Genomic DNA, 20,014 nt, shown 5'->3' with positions numbered 1-20,014 from the left:
AGAGATCGGTGCACTGTGCTGCAGTGAACAGATCTGTGCGCAGCGCTGCAGTGAAGAGATCGGTGCACTGTGCTGCAGTGAACAGATCTGTGCGCTGTGCTGCAGTGAACAGATCTGTGCACTGTGCTGCAGTGAACAGATCTGTGCACTGTGCTGCAGTGAACAGATCTGTGCACTGTGCTGCAGTGAAGAGATCGGTGCACTGTTCTGTACAGAGCACGGCGTCGTCGTGGATGTCGTGACGGCACCAGCACGGCACCAGCACGGCACCAGCACGGCACTCACGCAGGTTCTGTTCCTGCCTCCTCGGGACGCGCGCCGGGATGGGCGCGAGTTCAGAAGGGGGAGAGTGGGAGATATGCGATGAGACAGTGTAGATGAGTGGGAAAAATGAGCGCAGAAGGCAATGAATGAGTGTGAGAAGGTTATGAAGCAGGGAGAGTGTTAATGAATGCGGGAGAGCGTGAAGGTAATGACTAAGTGTTAGCGGGTCACCGCCTCCCGCTGAGAGCGCCATTACGGCACACCAGTCGCGCAGTTTCACCTCACCACGTACCCACCTACAGGTCAGTTGACAGCCTTCAAATGAGGCGTCAGTGAGCATGACAGGAAACAGTGTGATGTCGTCAAGTGATGAGTTAAACGTTGCTGGAGGATTTGTGGACTCTTCTTCCCCCTCCACGTTGAGGGAAGGACAGGACGAGCTCAAGCGACACAAGGACCGGCCGTTCTGTGGGAACACGAGAAAGATGTCAGCAACATGTAATAGTATGAAAACTGGCATGGGCATAAAAGATTAGGCACGCCTGTAATAAAAAATATAAAAAACCTGACCCAATCGACGGAGTTATTTTGTCAAAAGAAATGGGTACAGAAGTTAGTAGGAGTATTTTGAAAATGGTCATTGCAAACTAAAATCCACGACCCGCATCAGTTAAGAGAAAGAACGACTAAATATCTCACAGGCATGAACAAAACTACAGTATCACTCGACGAGAATAATGCAATTTCCGCAAACAAAAAATACACAAACTTCATCTCCGGCCTCAAAAAACAGACAAAAATGCACAAAAGGCCGGACACTCGCAAGGGGAGGCCACCCGGTCCCCCCTCAAGTCCCAATATTAAAGGGCATATAAAAGGCGAACTCGGCGCTGCAGTGTTTGGCATGGAGATGAAAGTGCATGCGAGAGCCGAGGTTGGGCGGCCACTCGCTTCCTGGGTCTGTTCGCTTGCCGCAACCCGCGCCTCACTTCAGCGGCACGCGCAACGGCTCGACCGTTGCTAGGCCGATGCACAGTCAATTCCAGATATTATTTTGAAAAAATCGGTAAAATGTCGGAATATAAAATAAAAACGTGGACATAAGCTTCACAGTGCGCTGAAATGACGATGAGTTGCAATAAGAAGACAAATTAAAAGATTGCACGAAATTTTCCATAATTGTGGCATATTATGAGAAAGATTCTCATGTCATGCATGTTCGTTTAAATCTAGAGAAGCTTGATCTTAACTGGTAACGACGGACTTACAAATTCAAGTGATTACCACACAATTATTAGGTATGATTGGTACGCTGATCTTAAGGTGATAACTCTTATCATCACCGACAATGATTTGTCAGATACGAGTCCTACAACGGCTAAGATTGTATGACGCTGCGTGCAGTTGAAGGCTCATACCACAATTATGGCCCTAATGTGGGAAAGGGCAATATTAAGCGTCACCTGATTTATAATATATGTTCAACCTGAACATTAGGTCAAACATTTCTTGACTAAGTTAGAGAGGGAAAGGTAAAGACACTTCTATATATTAAACTTATCTCGATACGGGGTGGTTATATACATCTGTCACTACAGGAACATACTGCAGGTATAGGCTAAGACATCGACCGTTAGGTCGAAGTAGCTCTAACAATTGTTACATCGCGGCGGTCGTGCTGGGGGAAATTATAAAGGTGTCTAGCCCTTTTATAGACTTACTACTTCCGCACAACACTATTGTCCACGTGTCACATATGCTGTATAAGCTGTCGACTCAGCGTCTGGGGCAAACTTTCAGTGACACAGTGGACTCAGAGCTAATTAGATCTGCTGGTAAACACACGAGGATTTGTATCCACAAACTACTTCCGAACATAATGACGCCGGCCCCTGCCTTCATCGTCCTACCGCTAGCGCTACCATGCAAAATATCCTTTTACACTTCACAGTCAAAATTTTTCTCTCGAGAGCCATCCAAGAACCATGCATTCATGAATGGCAAGAAAATCGAAGAAACCTGTCCGTTTAATCAGTTTGGGTGTCCTACGTTCGCTAAAGCACTTCTACGTCGACAACGACGCAAGTTGCCGGAAATATCGACCAAGTCCGGAGGAACGTCCGCATCTCTGCGAGCTCGGAAACTGCCGTAAATTAAGATGCGTTTGTAGGGCGATTGCGCGGCGGTATAGCAGGAATATCCCTCGAGAATCTCAAGAATTCAATGTTCCCGGCAGAATTTCTAGAGTTCGGTGACTGAAAGTCTGATATACGGCATGTTGCAGAGGTTCTCACGTTATATACAAATAAATCTTCGCGTTACACTGGAAACCATATTTGATTTAACAAACCATATATACCTACGCCAAATTTAGTTGGCGTGGTCTCTAAATTACGCTACGTTGCTACAGTAATCTCTAAATAACGCTACGAGTATTTAACAACCTATCAATTACGCTTATTTATTCCTGCAATACCTAAATTGAGCACTGTTTCTTCTGCAATCAGTCACATGTCTGTCGCAATATGATGTTAAATACGTAATTGAACGTAAGTATATATGATGAGGGATATAGCCAGCAGGGCAATTATATCAAACCAATTAACAAAACAATTTAAATACACCACATCTCAAGTCATACATTGAAAACAAAGCGAGTCCCACTACCCGCAAACGTTCGGGACGGAGCCGCTGCTCAGACCATTACCTCGACACTCCGATGCCCCGTACGATCATGGGACAACATACTCCATCACGACACAATCGACGGTGACAGCTGCGCTGTCGAGCAATAATAAAGCAATGTTGCGGTTGCATGTTGTTACAGCACACGCCACAACAGATGCAGTAGTGGCAGCTGTGAAGTCCTGCCTGGCTGCAGTGCTGCTTTAACCGCAGCTGCATAGCACGAAGACTGAGCCTGCTGCTGGAGCCCAACATCGCTCAGTCGCAGGAATTTAAAATAAAATACGGCAATATTAGTCCATAGGATAATCTGAACAAGCCAATGGTCTTAAATGGAATGGAGCTGAATTATATTTTAGGTAGGAGCCGCACTTACCAAGGTGTAAATAACTGCGCAACAACACTCAGACACTTCTTTGGAATTCAATAATTTAAGTTGAGAGACGGGATTGATATTAGAGGCATAGTTAATTGTTTCGCTGCTATAAGATGCATCACTTAAGAGTCGCCCAATTTTAGAGTCCTGGCCCCATACTTTCAAAAAAAAGTTAAGAGATCGTAAGTTCATCAGCCCATCATTGACGGCCTTTCAAGCCAAATCCACCAATCATAGACAAGAAAATAGAGCGTAGGTACATACGTTCACTTGGCGAATTTTGAAAGTATGGCCCCTGATGCCTACTGATCTTACATTCTCTACATCTTACGAACTTAAATATCATACATGAGTCTCTTTATACGGACGAATAATTAGGTAATCTTAACTTAGCGTCTCCATCGACAGTCCCTTTGAAGTTAATTTTCTGTATCAAATATTGATAAACTGCTGCCAAGACTACATGCAAAACATCAACGACGGTTGTTGCCAGGATGTTTATAGTTTTAATCTGGCTTCCTTTTGAGGTAGTCCAGGGACCGGTGGTAATTTTCCCCATCAAAAACTCATCACTGTGATGATGAAGAACAAAAGCGCTCTTTTAATGCTTCCTTCAGAGCCTGCCTTTGGGTCAAAACAAAGTAAATTGGTAGGCCAGATTTTTTGTATCAAGGTCGTTAGAAATGAAACTCGATGAAGCCCAGGCACTTCTGGTCGCCGATAATGAAAACCAAACAAACCACGGGTAATCAATCATCTACTTTTTCCAGACCAATAGACCAATATTCCGTCTCCAAGACCAGGACCTGAAAGCAAACAATGTTTTGCTCGAACTTCTGGAGCCCGCGTGGGATTCTCTGAAGATCGCGTATAAATTATTCCGTTAAAATTTTTAAATTAATAAATGAAGCATTGCTTCATCATCCACCTGTGAAATTTAGTTTGAGTTAGTTTAGTTTTGTTTAGTTTTTTAGTATTTAGCAAAAATTTAATATGGATTGTTTCTTTTGAGATTATATTTGCCTAAGATGAGCCACGATGAACGCAGCTTATGAATAATAAAGAATATATAGAAGCAAATCAGCACACCTAATTAAGTCGCAGAGCAATTGCACGGCATGTACTTGGCATCCGTGCTCGTACCGCGGCTTGTGTTTAGACCCCGTACTCGTAGCGCGGCTTGTGTTTAGACCCCGTACTCGTAGCGCGGCTTGTGTTTAGACCCCGTGCTCGTAGCGCGGCTTGTGTTTAGACCCCGTGTTCGTAGCGCGGCTAATATTTAGACCCCGTGCTCGTAGCGCAGCTTGTTTTCAGCTTCAGTGCTCGTGAAAGACGACAGCAAACAAGTGTCCTCGAAGAGAGCCGCGTCGCAGGCTGTAGAGTTGATAAGGACTCGCAAATTAGACCTGGAATTTTCCTTGACATCGCGGGCCTTCACACTCCTGCCGCGGCGAACGAACATTTCTAAATATTTCAGTCATCCTTTAAGTTCCAACGCGGCCGTCGAAGCCGCGTCCGAAGTTAGGCAAGCATAGCAGCGCGCGACTGCATGGAAATTGCGTGTTGAAGCTCAATCGAGTCATTCTGATTTGGCGAAGTGGACCATCACAGCCATCGGGGGCGGCTCTTTCGTTGATTTGGTTCGTCTGTTGCTGGAAATGATTGGTACAAAACACGATATTGGGCCGTCATTATTGCCGTGGCGGCGCCCACGATATTTGGCCGTCATCATTGCCGAGGCGGCGCCCACGATATTTGACCGGTCAAGTCATCATTACCGTGGCGGCGCCCGCGATATTTGACCGTCATTATTACCGTGGCGGCACCCGCGATATTTGGCCGTCATTATTGCGGTGGCGGGCGCTGAGCAGCGCAGGCGTGGCGGGCGTTGATCAGGCCAGGCATGGCTCAAGCTTGAAATGATTGGGAGGCAAGCTTCTGTTGCGAAAAAAGTGTGTGATGCTCGCGCAAACACATTTACAGTTTTATTTTTCAAAGATTGACTGCTCTGTTGACCGCATAAACCTAATCTTTAAGGTTTAATGTTCTAATCATTTTAATGTGTCATGTTCTCGAACATGAGCAAACACGCATGTGGTTTTCTTTTTAAATATTGACTGCTCTGTTGATTGCATAAACCCAATTTTAAAGATGAATGTTTCAATCATATTAAAAATATACAACCACGATATTCTTCAAATTAATCATAGGTGACTCCAAAGCCCGATGAAATATGAACTGCTGCCATATAGAATCGAACATCTAAGAGCTGAAGTACATGGTAAGTCGGTGCGTATAGTAGGCTACCGAGTGCTGCTGGCGCGAGGTTGCAGCGTACAAGGCAGCAAAGGTAAGACGCTTCTTATGTGATTCTGCTGAGCCAGCAGGAGCCTGCAAGGCCGCTGACTGAAGGCTGCTCAGTGAGGCTGCTGAGCCAGCAGGAGCCTGCAAGGCTGCTGACTGAAGGCTGCTCAGTGAGGCTGCGGAGCCAGCAGGAGCCTGCAAGGCTGCTGACTGAGGCTGCTGAGCCAGCAGGAGCCTGCAAGGCTGCTGACTGGACACAATTACAAAATGTAGCTCCTCCATGACTTTTGCCGATGGTAATTTTGTGTAGTAACAGTGTAGGTTTTGAATACTGTCTAGTTATAGTTCCGACTATTGAGCAGTAGAAATTACCCCACTGGGAGCTCCAATATAGTTGCTGAAAGCAAGATCACAAAGGAGTAGTGGTTCTCCTCGATTGTAGCTGAGAGGCGGCAATGCATGCTAGTTTGGGTTGCCAGGATAAAGGAGTATTTATAATGGCTGAATCAGCAAAACGATTTCAATTATATTTATCTATGCGCATTACGTTGTGTTTCACAAATATAACTCTCCCGAAGCGCAACACCTGAAGGGACAGATCGAAGAGGCAGTCAACTCGCCATACTTCTTGGCAACAAAAAGCTCACAGACACTGGAAGATCACAAGATCACGGTAACGTAAGACGCGTCAGAAGTATGTTCAGTTTAAGGTAGGGTGGGAGCGCTAGCGTAGGAAGCGTCAGAAGTATATTCAGTTTAAGGTAGGGTGGGAGCGCTAGCGTAGGAAGCGTCAGAAGTATGTTCAGTTTAAGGTAGGGTGGGAGCGCTGACGCGTCAGAAGTATGTTCAGTTTAAGGTAGGGTGGGAGCGCGGCAGCGTAAGACGCGTCAGAAGTATGTTCAGTTTAAGGTAGGGTGGGAGCGTGGCAGCGTAAGACGCGTCAGAAGTATGTTCAGTTCAAGGTAGGGTGGGAGCGCGGCTTTGTCAAACAAAGAGGCTTTATCTCAGAGCAGCGAGTCGGTACCGGAGATTGCTTATACGAGCGCCGCAAGATTGAGGAACTCAAGGTTGGGGCCGAGGGATCGCCTCCTCCCCTTTCACAATACCAAAGCCCTCGTTTTGTTCATGTTTCGCTATCTTAATCCGCGACAAGGTAGAATCTCTAGATTTAGTTCTGGCGCTTTATGATGATTTTCATGCGCCTGTCAAATTTTCCAGATTTCGATTTGCAGGATTCGCAATCGCCACATTGCAGTCCTACTTCTGATGACGATCGCGTCAACAAACGAATGTCATATTAGCAGAGTCACAAACGAAAAAATCATAAATGCGTATGTGCATTTCACAATAACAATAGTAGGGATAAACCTGAAAAATAAATAAATTATAAAAGACATTCAGAGACTTCGACAATGTTCAAAGTTAAAACGATGTTTAAATGAGATTAATAAAAACATTACAAACAGCAGAGCACTTACAATGGTACAAGAAGTCATTCGTTGCTTACGATGGCGGTCGGAAACAGAAAGGTTTACTTCGGACACAAATTACATGCAGCCTCCCATGCAGAAAAACTGATTACTATACATTGTGCACATTGTTTAAGAGTTATTCGAAACGCAGCAAGTTCAAAGCACTGATTATACGATGTATAATGTCAAAAAAGTGATAATATTGACTAATTTTCACATTTGAAAACCCGACAGCAAAATTAAATGTAATCGTAGAAGAAAGAAAAACTAGTCCTGAATTCCAGACGTATTACTCTGGGGTAAACAAGGACCCCTCACCTGAGAGCCAGGGACCGTGAGAAAGCCCATGGTGTGAGCCTTTTGTAGCTTGCCTTTAACCACCTTGCACACAATCTTGATCTTGGCCCACTGACTGAGTTTAGAGCCACCACTTTTACTAGCCATGGTGGAAGAGGAGGAAGGTTAAGGTGGCGGCGGTGAGGGTAAGAGGGATGCAGTTATCAGGGTGCAGAAGTGAGGGCAAGTGAGGGCTCATCCATGGCGGTGCAGCGTGCGATCGCAAGTCCCGAGTACCAGGATTCTTGTGGGGATTTTTGAGGTAGAAGAAATAAAATGCTCTCTGGGGAAGGGCACGACAATGGGAACAGATAGTGAATGGAAGCGACCCAAGTTCTTAGAGTTCAGCTTGAAGGATTTAGTTCAAAGTGCATGTGATCAGCAGGAAGACCAACTCAGATGAAACCTACTGGAAATTAGCGCATTTTGAAAACTTTTATTAAATAAGTAGATCCACGTCGCACTTGAGGATCGCAAAGTTAATAATATTATTGGTCTCATCACAAAATCAATTACAATAATTAATGTTGATTTATGAGGCGAGATTTTACAAAATCGGCTCCAATATCCTGTCCAGGTAGATTTTTAGTCTCGTAATGTTCATCACGAGGTAGATGGAATTGTGCAACCATTCAGAGGTTCGCAAGCTCATGAAAAAAACCCCCTGTCTGCCAGGCGTATTTATTAGATCTTGATTTAGCATGAAAGACAACGCAAATTGAGTTACGTTATAGTTCGAGGCGATAATTAAACGCGCTCAGTGATGGCATCGCAAAGTGAGCGAAAAAAATCAATCGCGAATTGCTCACTCTTTATGTAAAACAAAACAGCTGAGGCTCGCTTCGATGTAAAGGTTGAACTATTCAGAACACAGGCCAGAATTTATTCCGGTAATTTTAATATGCATCTCATTGCGGATACGAGGGAGACTTTCATCTTTGATTCATTACAAGGTGTTGGACGGACTTTACGGTCAAAAATAAGGATGAAACGCGATTCCGCTGTTGAGGTGCCAGTTTTAGGACAGGGAAGGACTTCACCATATCAATGATTTGTTGCTTATTAATTATCTGTGAAACGAAGGAATGCCATTGTTATTTGTATGTTTTAGAAGTGCCAAGTTGTTAGAGTATCTTATCCAAGCGATAGTTCGAGCTTTAAAGAATGCGTGAGTGACTTAAATGAGGGCCCAACAAATCGTGCAGCAGAGAAAGAGAGCAGTAATAAGAGGAAGAACTCACACTGAGAAAACAAAGCGGGTCAATAGACAGAAAGATGTACCAGATGCCGGCTCGACGCAGAGCGCGTGTGATGCAGAGGAGGGCTCTTGGTTCTCTCAGTTGCTCACAGCGCTAAATTAACAACGAACGCTGGATGCTCGTTAACGTGCAAACTCATTAATAATGAGTGAAAACCCACCACACCAAATATCGTGTTCTTGTTTCTCACAGCATAATAAAATTTTCTCTCAATGTTCGTTCAGCTTTCGTGAAAATGGCCTCCAGTGAATTTCTGACAACAGAGACCCAGAATGTTCGTGCTTCATCTTTCAATGCAATTAATTTCTTAATGCATTCATAAGCGATTCACCTTCGTGTTGAATCAAAGTTGCCACTTTCTGCACAATTTCAGAGCTTGCTAGGTTTGGCACATTAAGTCACTGGTTTATATTTGTACATGGATATTCTGAACTTGTGAGATCCTCAGAATAACTTTTTAAAAACGAGATTATCATGAAACTTGCTACGTTGAATCAATAAAATAAAAATAAATTGACTGAACACATCTTACTGATAGGCAACTGATGAGGAAACCAACAACAAAATCTGGCTTCTGAATTTGAGCATAGAACCGCTGATAACTTGGTTACGTCGGAGCTCTCTTTGGGATTAGAAAGCAACAAGTGCCGCCCTCTTCTTCGTCCCACAAGCGCAGCAAAATTGATACTGAGGATTCATGAGCCGTGTCAGAGCAGACGAATTCTCTCTTCCAACTTTGCTTCTTCCTTACGCCAACTTTAAAGAAAAGTTTAGACAGATGAGACGCTCGCAGGCACGGCGTGGCACTCCCTCTAAACAACCCTCATGTTCCTTCAATTTGTGACTACGATTGTTATTCAAATAACATTTGCTGATGAAAAACTTCTCAGCCTTCCTCATAGCCACACTACCAGAACATGTTTTTCGCTGATGGAATTTATAGCGTAAATTGTTAAAACAAATAAATTTTCAGCGATACCTTATCTATTACACTTGATTGCACGAATAATAATAAAAATCACTGAACGTACGTCACTAACACAAGTCTTGTTCTCGTTCGATAATGAGAAGTTTTTTCACTGATGACCCTAATTGGATGGTCACAGAACCGCTCGCTTAGTTGCAGGAGCACACCTCGGAGAAAAAGTAAAAACAACGTCTTTTATGAAATAAAAAGATGTGGCAGCCAGACGAGTGGCTGTAGTGGTCACAGGAACACGGCTCGAGGGCCACCAAAACACATTCTTGGGGCGGGAGGAAATGGGTTTCTCTACGTTATACACACCGTAAAGTTGGACGGGGACGCAACACACGGAAACACGGGGACGGAGTGAGGCGGTTGTGGTCACGGCGGGACACGAGTTAAGAGCTCTGCCGTTTACTCTGCCATGCCACAACCAGGCTTATTATTATTATATAACACAGCTCAGTGAATGTTATTGTCATACATGAGGCGAGGAGCAGCAACTGTTACACTGATGACAGCCAAGGAGTTTATTGTGTCACAGTACAACTGCTGCAGATATCAAAAGAAATATAGTGAAATAGACCATCACTGTCCCGATCACTGTCCCGGATAACACAAATGGACATTGACACATTTCAGTTGCCATTACACTGTTTACATTAAAAGAGAGTACGATAAATTAAATTTTCGTTTAATTCACATTCCACGCGAAATCAACACATTCCACGCGAAATCGATCAAAATGAGATTTCCATCTCAAGTTTCTCTATGAACAAGAATATAAAATATTTTCCTTGCATAACAATTTATTCTTAATTAACAAGTACTTAACATTTTTTTCATATGGAATTGAACGAATGGAACGTGAATAGCTTCAGTTCATATTAACAGTGTTCTTTGAGCTTATTCATTGTTGATCACTAAACAGATCGTCTACACGGCGGTAACAAATGTCTTCATTTGTTGTTACCGGACACAGATTTCTTAACAAGATGATTCACTGAGAAACAATTAGAAGGAAGGCCACGAGTAGATAAGTTATACAAGAAGTTGGCACATAATTAGAAGCTACCTTGTAGCCATGTTATACACGAGAAGGTTTTGAGATGAACGGAAATGGTTCATGACCAAGGAATTACCATCATATGTAGCAGGCCACACAAGAGGCTAGACGAAGGGCTCCTACATAGCAAGTGATATTATATACGTGATCACGAGTGAACGCAATATCATTGATTGTATATGAGGATGCTATATAAGATATAGATGGTATGGCTATAGCGCTCCACTACAACGGAACAGATAAATGAAGCAAGTCTAGGAAGCAGCAACACAGCAGATCGACTAAAACTGAGGGATCAGACCTAAAGCTTCAGGTAGATTGAGATCACCGAGAGACCACGAGCGATGCCATCTTCCGTCCAGATTTCTTCTGCAACAAAATGCGTGCCAATTAACGGAGTTGGAAGATGCTGCTCTGAAGAATGCACCACTTAGCGGAAGTTCAGGAACAGCCACTGAGTCTGGAGGAAATTTTGGCACAAGTTAGCCAGCACTGCTGGGTAACGAGACGGTTCAAAATTGTTCGGAACTGACAGTTGCAAAGTTGAAAGGAGAATTTCTGTGCAAATTTATTAGAGGACATTAATTTTCAGTGACGTACCAGATATGGAGAAGAGGAAGCACTGGAGGAAACGATTCGACATGAGTCTTAAACTTAAACGTACTGCAATAACGGAATGTAGAGGCTGAGGATGGGAAATGTGGAGGGGGATCTTGCGAGTGACATTCGAAGAGGTCTCTGATAAAATTTTGTTGGGCAATATCTCCACATGAATTTCAATAATACTCGATGCAATCACCAACACTGTCAAAGTCCAAACCTGCTTCCTACAAGGCAGGATATATCTGAGGGCTTGCAGCCAGTGTCCAGAAAAGAATGTATGGCACGGACTCCAGGAAGGATGATATCTTCTGATGATGTCTTATATAGTCGGCAGTGGAGGATATATTAGTGTTGATACGTGGCGTAGCAGACACGCTACTCTCACGATAATCCTGCTAGTCACTAAGACTGCTTTCTTGTTACTCAATCGGAGCACCTAGCTTGCAACGCATCATCTTCTCACTCATTACTCTGTTGAATAGCTTTCGTATACAGCCTGCTGCGGATTTCTTTAGGTAGAACTAACTTTCTTATCTTTTATTATTGATACCAGTTCGTTGTCATAAAAGCACCTAGCCTGCAGCTCCGGAATTACTCGGGTGCTACTCAAATAAATGTTATAAGATTGTTCGATGATTGTCAGGGCTGTCTGCACGCATACAAATGGTGCTCGCCTGGGGATAAAAACAAGTATAAGACATGGATTATTCATTTTATAATAAGAGGAAATTCATTTGCTACATAAAATACTTCAGCAAAAAACATTATCTTAATGTATTAATTTTCGTGAAATCCTACGCACTTCGGTAGGTGAGTGCGGATATTAATTACAATATCATGAGAACATTATAATTACTATGATATACATATTGTATATTTATATGATGTGATATTGTATGATATGATATGATTAATTACAATATTCCTATGATATTGTAATTAATATACATAATAAAAGTATGTAAAAAATAATATCGCAATTGATGTTCGTGAGAGCAGTGCGAATTGCTCAGAATATCAGAGGAAAGGAATCAGGATTCAGAACCATGAAGAACGCTCGGAGCATCTGAGGGCCTGAAGCAATGCAGGGCTCATACTTTCAAAAAAAGTTAAGAGATCGTAAGTTCATCAGCCAATCATTGACGGCCTTTCAAGCAAAATCCACCAATTGTAGACAAGAAAATAGAGCGTAAGTACTCACGTCAACTTAGCGAGTTTTGAAAGTATGGCCCCAGGCCAATATACACAGCAGCACAGCACACACACGAGGGAGCTATAAAAGAACTGGAAGATGAAGCTAATAAACAAAATACAAAATTAAGCTGCCACAGGCAAGCAACATGAATAATGCATCTTCCGCTTTTTAGAATTTCTGAAGGAAATTTCAGGACGTGGTTTTGAATAAAAAAACGGGAGAGAGATTTGTTTCGACGAAGCCTTGTCAATCCTTCTTATAAATTTAGGCCAGTTGGTGTCAAACTCTGAGTTCTTCTCGGTAACTTTTGGATGCTGCTAAACATGTAAGTGGTAAAATAATATAAATAGAAGAAGAAAGTTCGAATTAAACACTTCTATCTATAAATGAAAATTAAACAAATATTATTAATAATTCGATATATTAGTTCGCAGCAGTTCAGTCAAGAATTATTAATGAATACTGAAGTTTGTAGCACATTATGGTAGTTTGGTTGCGCCCACATACAAGCTGTGGGCTTCAACTTCCATGACTGGCATATCTGCAGTCGAAATATACAATATATTAGTACAATTCAGATCTGTACGAGCGTACCGCGTGAGGAGGCTTGTGAAACGACGTACTTATTTTGTAACGAAGTACTTCAATGTCCTCTTTTTAGCGCATCTTCTCATTCATGGAAAAAAGACGCTAATGTGCTCGTCATGTCCGTCCGTCTGTCTGTCCGTCCGTCCGTGACCACGTTTTCGTCGACGAGAAAATGCGCTCTCTGTCACTCACTGCAGTGAGTACTGAGTTATATTTTTTTCAATTCTAGATGCCACCGTGCATTAACTTATCTCATAAATGATAATCAACATATTAAGTTTAAACAATATGCACTTATTGTATTGGGAATTGAGTTAAAATCAATTAAGGGCGGATTAATTTGGGATCAACTGTAACGAGTGCCATGAATTTGGGATTAACTGTAACGAGTGCCATGAATTTGGGATCAACTGTAANAGATTCATAACATTGCATTTCTTAAGGAGGATAGTCAACATTAAATGTAATGTTACGAATGTTACTTCAATTTTAATAACTGTAATTATAATTATGTAATAATTCAATGTACATAACATTACACATATATTATGTTATGAATCTGTTACTTAAATTCGAGTTTATAATTCGTTTGCTCTTTCATTCATCAAAGTATTCTAATTTGAAAGTCGCATTTCCAGAACACAGGTGTCTCGTAAAGACCTTCAGGAAGTGAATGTTCGAAGAACATTAAACTTTCAAAATATTTGCATTAGTTTCGTGAATTTTCAAGCATGAAAACACGTGTGGGACGTGAAAGTCAAACTAAAAAGCTACAAAATTTATGATGTCATTATAGCTGCTCCTAATCCAGCAGTTACGGCTTCCAACTAAACTGTTCGCTGGCGTCACAGTTAACAGGGCTAACAGGGAGCTTATTGGTTATTGCACCATCTTTTTACCGTGGAGGTACCACGCTGATGAGATCACGTACATGTTGTGCCAGCACGGACTTCATGTAACGAGCAGTGATCGACATGAGCTGAAGTAAATTGCGAAAGAATCATCTTCAGGCAAAATGGATGGCGCAACAGATGCTGTTATGGTTGTGGCGGAGAGAAGACACGATTTAAAATTTTGGGTAAAATCATCAAGGTGAAATAGTTCCTACTTACTATGGGAAATGACCGGCGTTAGGAAAACGTGTGCAAAGATGGCGCGTTCAATGGCCTAACTTTATATGCTAATTTAGAGAGTAGAAGAGTAGAAGATCCCTTGACAGAATTAGATGAGACATTGAAACAGAATAAATTTCATAGGCAATAGTTGTGCATAGGTGCAATATCCGTTTAAACTCAGTTGATTCTCGCGGCAGGGACTGCGGCACACGAGCTCAAGTCCTGCGGGACTCGTTGCTGGCCGCGGTCCAACTCACGATGGTCGGCGGTAGACGATGGGGCATGGGAGCCTCTATTCGAATTTTGGGAGCCTCTATTCGTTTGTCTCCACGCAGTCGTCAAAAAATGCAATGGCTTTAATAATAACAAATGCAAGCTATCAGACAGCGCATCACAACCGAGGTCGACTGGCATGTTGCCAATTCGGCTTTCATAGAAAAGCGTTGGCATCGATGTGAGCTTGGACCTGAATTAGTGGCGCTTTATGGAAACAAAGGTCAAGTGATGGATTTAGAAGTTAAACTGTCTCTTTCGTCAATTATCAAATTTGTTAATTCATTAGTTAGGAACTCTGGGGTTGTCAAGTGTTTTCATGCTGGAAAATTCACGAACCCAATGCATATATTTTGAACGCTCAACGTGTCTTCGAACATTTACTTTCTTAAGGTCTTTACTGGAGACTATCCTTCTGAAAATGCGACTATCAAACCAGAATACTTTGATGAATGCAAAAGCAAATGAATTACAATCTCAAATTGAAGTAACAGATTCATAACATTGCATTTCTTAAGGAGGATAGTCAACATTAAATGTAATGTTACGAATGTTACTTCAATTTTAATAACTGTAATTATAATTATGTAATAATTCAATGTACATAACATTACACATATATTATGTTATGAATCTGTTACTTAAATTCGAGTTTATAATTCGTTTGCTCTTTCATTCATCAAAGTATTCTAATTTGAAAGTCGCATTTCCAGAACACAGGTGTCTCGTAAAGACCTTCAGGAAGTGAATGTTCGAAGAACGTTAAACTTTCAAAATATTTGCATTAGTTTCGTGAATTTTCAAGCATGAAAACACGTGTGGGACGTGAAAGTCTATCTCCTATCATCTCCAACACGTGGCCCAGCACCTGTTGCTCGTGCTATCTCCTATCATCTCCAACACGTGGCCCAGCACCTGTTGCTCGTGCTAACTTCTTCCATCTCCTGCACGCTCAGCACCTGTTGCTCGTGTCACCTCATGCAAGCGAAGATTGAAGCATAACGACTCTCTTCACAGGACAATCACTGCCACGGCTTGTATTGGTAAGGACGGCGCATCCGACCAACCACCTTTGAGCTGCATTGTGCTAGGGTTACCTGCTCCTCGTTTACGGGCGTTGCAGTCACTATATATCTATCGTCCTGGATCGGTTGCCGGGGCGCGTGATTTTTTCGTCAAATTTAGCGATGTATTTACCAGACTTGTGACTCTCCCCGATCATGTCCTTATCACCGGCGATATAAACGTTCGACTAGATCGCGTCGACTACCCATCGGCTGGTCAGCCGAGCGACCTTCTGGCCACCTATGGCATGGTTTGTCATGTGACCTTGCCGACGCACGACATGGACGGATTGCTGAACGTTGTCATCGTTTGTGCTGACCTTCAAAGTATGCCTGTCGACATCATCCAGGTGGCAATATCTGACCGTCGACTGCTTCTGTGAACGGTGCATATGTGCGTCCGGTGCCAGCGTACAAAACCGTTACCTGTCGTAAGTGGCGCTGTTTCGACGGAGATGTCTTTTGCGAAAAACTGCAGACGTCCCGTCTATGTCGGCCTGACTCATGGTCGGCACTATCAGTCAATGCCATAGTGCAACTCTTCTATACCGAGCTGACTTGTGCTCTCGATGATCTCATTCTTGCACGCACAGTTCGGGTACCCCAACGAGTCTCCGACCCAGAGTTCGACCATGAATGTCTGGTCTTGAAGCGGGGTGTTCGACTGCTCCAGAGGGCTCTCAATCGGGCGAACTGACGCGGCAACCATGCAGCTGCTGTGGCCTCCACCTGGCGAGATGCGCGGCACAGTGATGTCGACCTTCTTCGATCTAAAGGAGGTCATTGTGGCGAATGCCACGGCCCCCTCCATCGCTGTGGCGTTCGCTGGATAAACTAATGGGAAGAGGTCATACAGCTGCTTCGGGAGACGTAAGCCTAGAGGAATTCTACGCGCTTTTTGAAAAGAAAATTTCTGCTGTGAGATTGTCGTCAGCCGATGTTTTGTCGGCAACATTTGTGCAGTGCCCGATCGACTGCGCTCTAAGAATTAACTTGCGTCACAGCTGACGATGTTGTAGTTGGAGTGCAGACGCAGCCTATAACGATAGCGCAGCCTAACAAGCACGATCCGCTGCCGACGTCGTTACTTAAGGGTAAGTTCGTAACCCTAGTATCTTTTCTGGCCGAAAATTTCGAGGGGCTTACATTACCCTCTATTGAAAAAATTAGACATTGACGCTTCTGATCCCAAATCATATCGACCCGTCTCCAACCTGTCCATTTTGTTAAATCTCTTGGAGTGCGTTGTGGCCCGAAAGCTGAAAAACCATATTCAGCAATCCGGTCTCATATCTCGCCTCTATTCTGCATACCGTCATCTCCAGTCGACGGAAACCGCTGTGCTGAAGGTGCTTTTAGACATTCTGCGAGCTACATAGCGGCACTAGCTTTACTCGGCGTTTCGGCCGCACCTGACTTGGTCGACCACGCCAACCTTCTAGCGTCGACTTAATGTATCATTCGGATTGCGCGGCACAGTGCTGCTGTGGTTCGAGCCCTATCTCAGCAATAGATTCCAATGCGTTCGTCGCGGGAACTCTTCTTCGACGCCATCGTTGGTCATTCACGGCATACCACAGCGATCAGTTCTCGGCCCGATGCTCTTCAAGTTATATACTGTCGACGTATTTTACATAATTGATTCACATAGTTTGAATGCGCATATGTTCTCCGACGACACCCAATTTTTTAGCTACTGTGCACCGGTTGATGCTGCAGCGTTGCAGGACCGGATGTCTGTCTGCTGACGCCGTGTCAAACTGGATGCACTCCAACTAGCAGCGCACGCAGTTCAAGGTCGCTGTCCTGACGTTCTGATGCCTCCACGGTCTGGCGCCTCTTTTTCTCACGAAATGTCTGCAGCGCGTGTCGAAAGACGATTGCATTCGTCATCAACCGTGGACCTCGTCGTTCCATCTACACGTCTATCTACCGTCGGCGACTAAGCGTTCCCGGTCGCCGCCGCCAGAATCTGCATTTAATAGTCTGCCCGCTTCCGTAACATCGGCTCCTTCGTTGCAGGTGTTTCGTCGACGCCTAAAGACGGAAGTATTTCGTAGAGCCTATAAATCAAGTGCTTAGTAATTTTTATCAGTTTTCATCCTTTCTCGTGTCAATTCATTTTTCGCTTGCCATTGAACTCATGTGTAACGTGTTCTCGAAGTTCGGTTGACTCAGACGTCACGATAACTGTTTCGTAGAATAATAATAATGATAATTTGTAAAATTATCTTAACCTTGGTGATATTTGATAAATACCAAGAAACCCAATCGATATAATTAGAAATTATCGACGACATTAGTGGAAGACGTACATAGGAGCGCTATCAAACTATACATATCACACGCGTGACTTCATCATAAAACGTGCATCGCTCCATCATCCCACATATTCGTACGGTGCAACCCTAGAACGCGTCAACAACTCCTACAGTTACAATCAAACTGCACTAGATCAACATCTTGGGCACGGAACACGAACACCACCTAAAAATATGTTTTCTTCTTTCAAACGCACAAATATTCTGCATGAATAGCTTATTTTGGAGGTTAACACGTTAAGTGCGGCACGACCCACAACGGTTACCAGATGGCCGAAAAACGGCCAAGTCCACGGAATCGGCCTAAAAACGGCCAAGTCCACGGAATAAAAAAAGGCCTATTATTCATATATTTACTAGTAAATTCGTAGGTTCCGGTGTTTAATTTAAATTTTCATTCTTTTCATACATTCTAACATTTAATTTAAAATTTAATAAGCGCGCCATCATACATTTTTTCCGGCCAATGCAGTTTAAAAAATACTAAATAGCTGAATTTGTCCAGAAAAAAAGACCCTGCAACACAACTGTGGGTCGTGGTTTACGTTACCATATTGTTTGTCAAGCTTGGGGCACTTAACGTGTTAATGCTATTAATACGTGGGCTTGTGTCGGGCCGTATGAAGAGTAAGACGTTCATGTAAGAAGCAGAATAGGTTAAAGTGCGACGTCATCACTATATACTGACATGTGCTGAGCAGACTTTAAGGAATACATCGAAGGCGAGCGTTTGCCGATAATTAGACGCGACTGCAAAGCAATATTGGACGTCAGAGCTCGCTATTGCGATCGCAATGCTAGAGCACGTACAGCGGCAACCTGCACTCGTGCACCTCGTACAGGTCGTCCCGAGGGATGAGTCTAATAAATAATAACAATTATTATCTACTGAAATAATAATAGTAATAATTATCTCTACTGAAACTATAATGTTACGAAAATGGAAGGTTATACAGGTTATTCAATTGCAGAAAATGGGTCTTTCCCTTTTTAGCGCATTTTCGCATTTATGGAAAAATGCCCTATTGTGCTCGTCATGTCCGTCCGTCTGTGACTTCACGTTTTCGTCGACGAGAAAATGCGCTCTCTGTCACTCACTGCAGTGAGTACTGATTTGTATTTTTTATTCTAACTTACAGCAAAGAATGAAGGGCAATAAAGTGGATAAATAAAATAATTTAGATAATATCGGGAAAACTTGCCACAAAGGATAAAAAAACGGTACAAGAAGCTTCAAGATCAGTTTAAAAGCATTTCATCTTTAACGCATGTTGCTTAGCAATTGTTAGGCAAATATTCCCCATTTAATGACAGGAGGATTTATACAAAATTACGAAGCATCCCACACGTGGTTCAGCACCTGTTGCTCGTGCTATCTCCTACCCAGTCGAAATTCGAATTCCATTCTTATAGATCACCCGGCCCGGGCCCCATCGACTCGGCTTGGAGATGAATCAAGTGCAAATCGCCATGCACCTACCATATATTCGGCTGGTAATTAGGAGCTTATTGCGGTTATCGATTGCACGATGGGCCATATCTGCGTAATATAATCAAAAAGAGCAGCTGGTCAGGCTGTCTCATGACAGACGCTGGTATTTGAGCGAACAATGACCATCTCCCGCTCATAGAATACAGGTATAGTACGTATATACAGGTATACGTTTGTTAAGGCATACGATAGAAGGAAATGAGAATTGACTTTATCATTTTTTTGAGCCTACGTAGTAGTTAGATAGTAATTCATTATTTATAGAACAAATATATCTCAGTTTCATTTTGTTATATTTACAGAATTTATATATCTACAGAATTTATGAGATATAAATATAAATTTATTTTAAATTTATATTTATATCTATATCTTGTATATATTATATATCTTATATACCTAGCTATATTTATATATCAGATTTTTAGATATAAATATAAATTTATGTAGATATATATTTATATTTATATATATAGAATTTATTTTGTACGTGGAAGTAAAAAATTAGTAAAACTTCAGATTAAGTGCATCCAAAAAAGGGTGTTTTTTTTAATTATATGTTTTTTGGGGTGTAGATTAGGAATCTGAAATCCGTTTTTGGCGGTCGGCATCAGAAAACCGATTACCCCCCCCCCCC

At 42.7% G+C, this 20,014-nt stretch overlaps 1 protein-coding gene across 1 annotated transcript in view; it reads right to left on the bottom strand.

The window, feature by feature from the left end:
• Positions 1 to 659: 659 nt before the first annotated feature.
• The window catches only part of LOC108669883, a gene marked incomplete at its 3' end in the record, with an annotated part of 41,570 nt that continues 22,215 nt past the window's right edge, over positions 660 to 20,014 (bottom strand). The window contains 1 exon segment of the mRNA XM_018157313.2: positions 660 to 730. Coding sequence (XP_018012802.2) covers positions 660 to 730 — 71 coding nt within the window.

This window comes from Hyalella azteca, unplaced genomic scaffold (genome assembly GCF_000764305.2).
Source record: "Hyalella azteca isolate HAZT.00-mixed unplaced genomic scaffold, Hazt_2.0.2 contig13001, whole genome shotgun sequence".
NCBI lineage: Eukaryota > Metazoa > Arthropoda > Malacostraca > Amphipoda > Hyalellidae > Hyalella > Hyalella azteca.
Note: the sequence above shows the minus strand (reverse complement) of the source record. Positions and strands in the feature narration are given on the sequence as shown.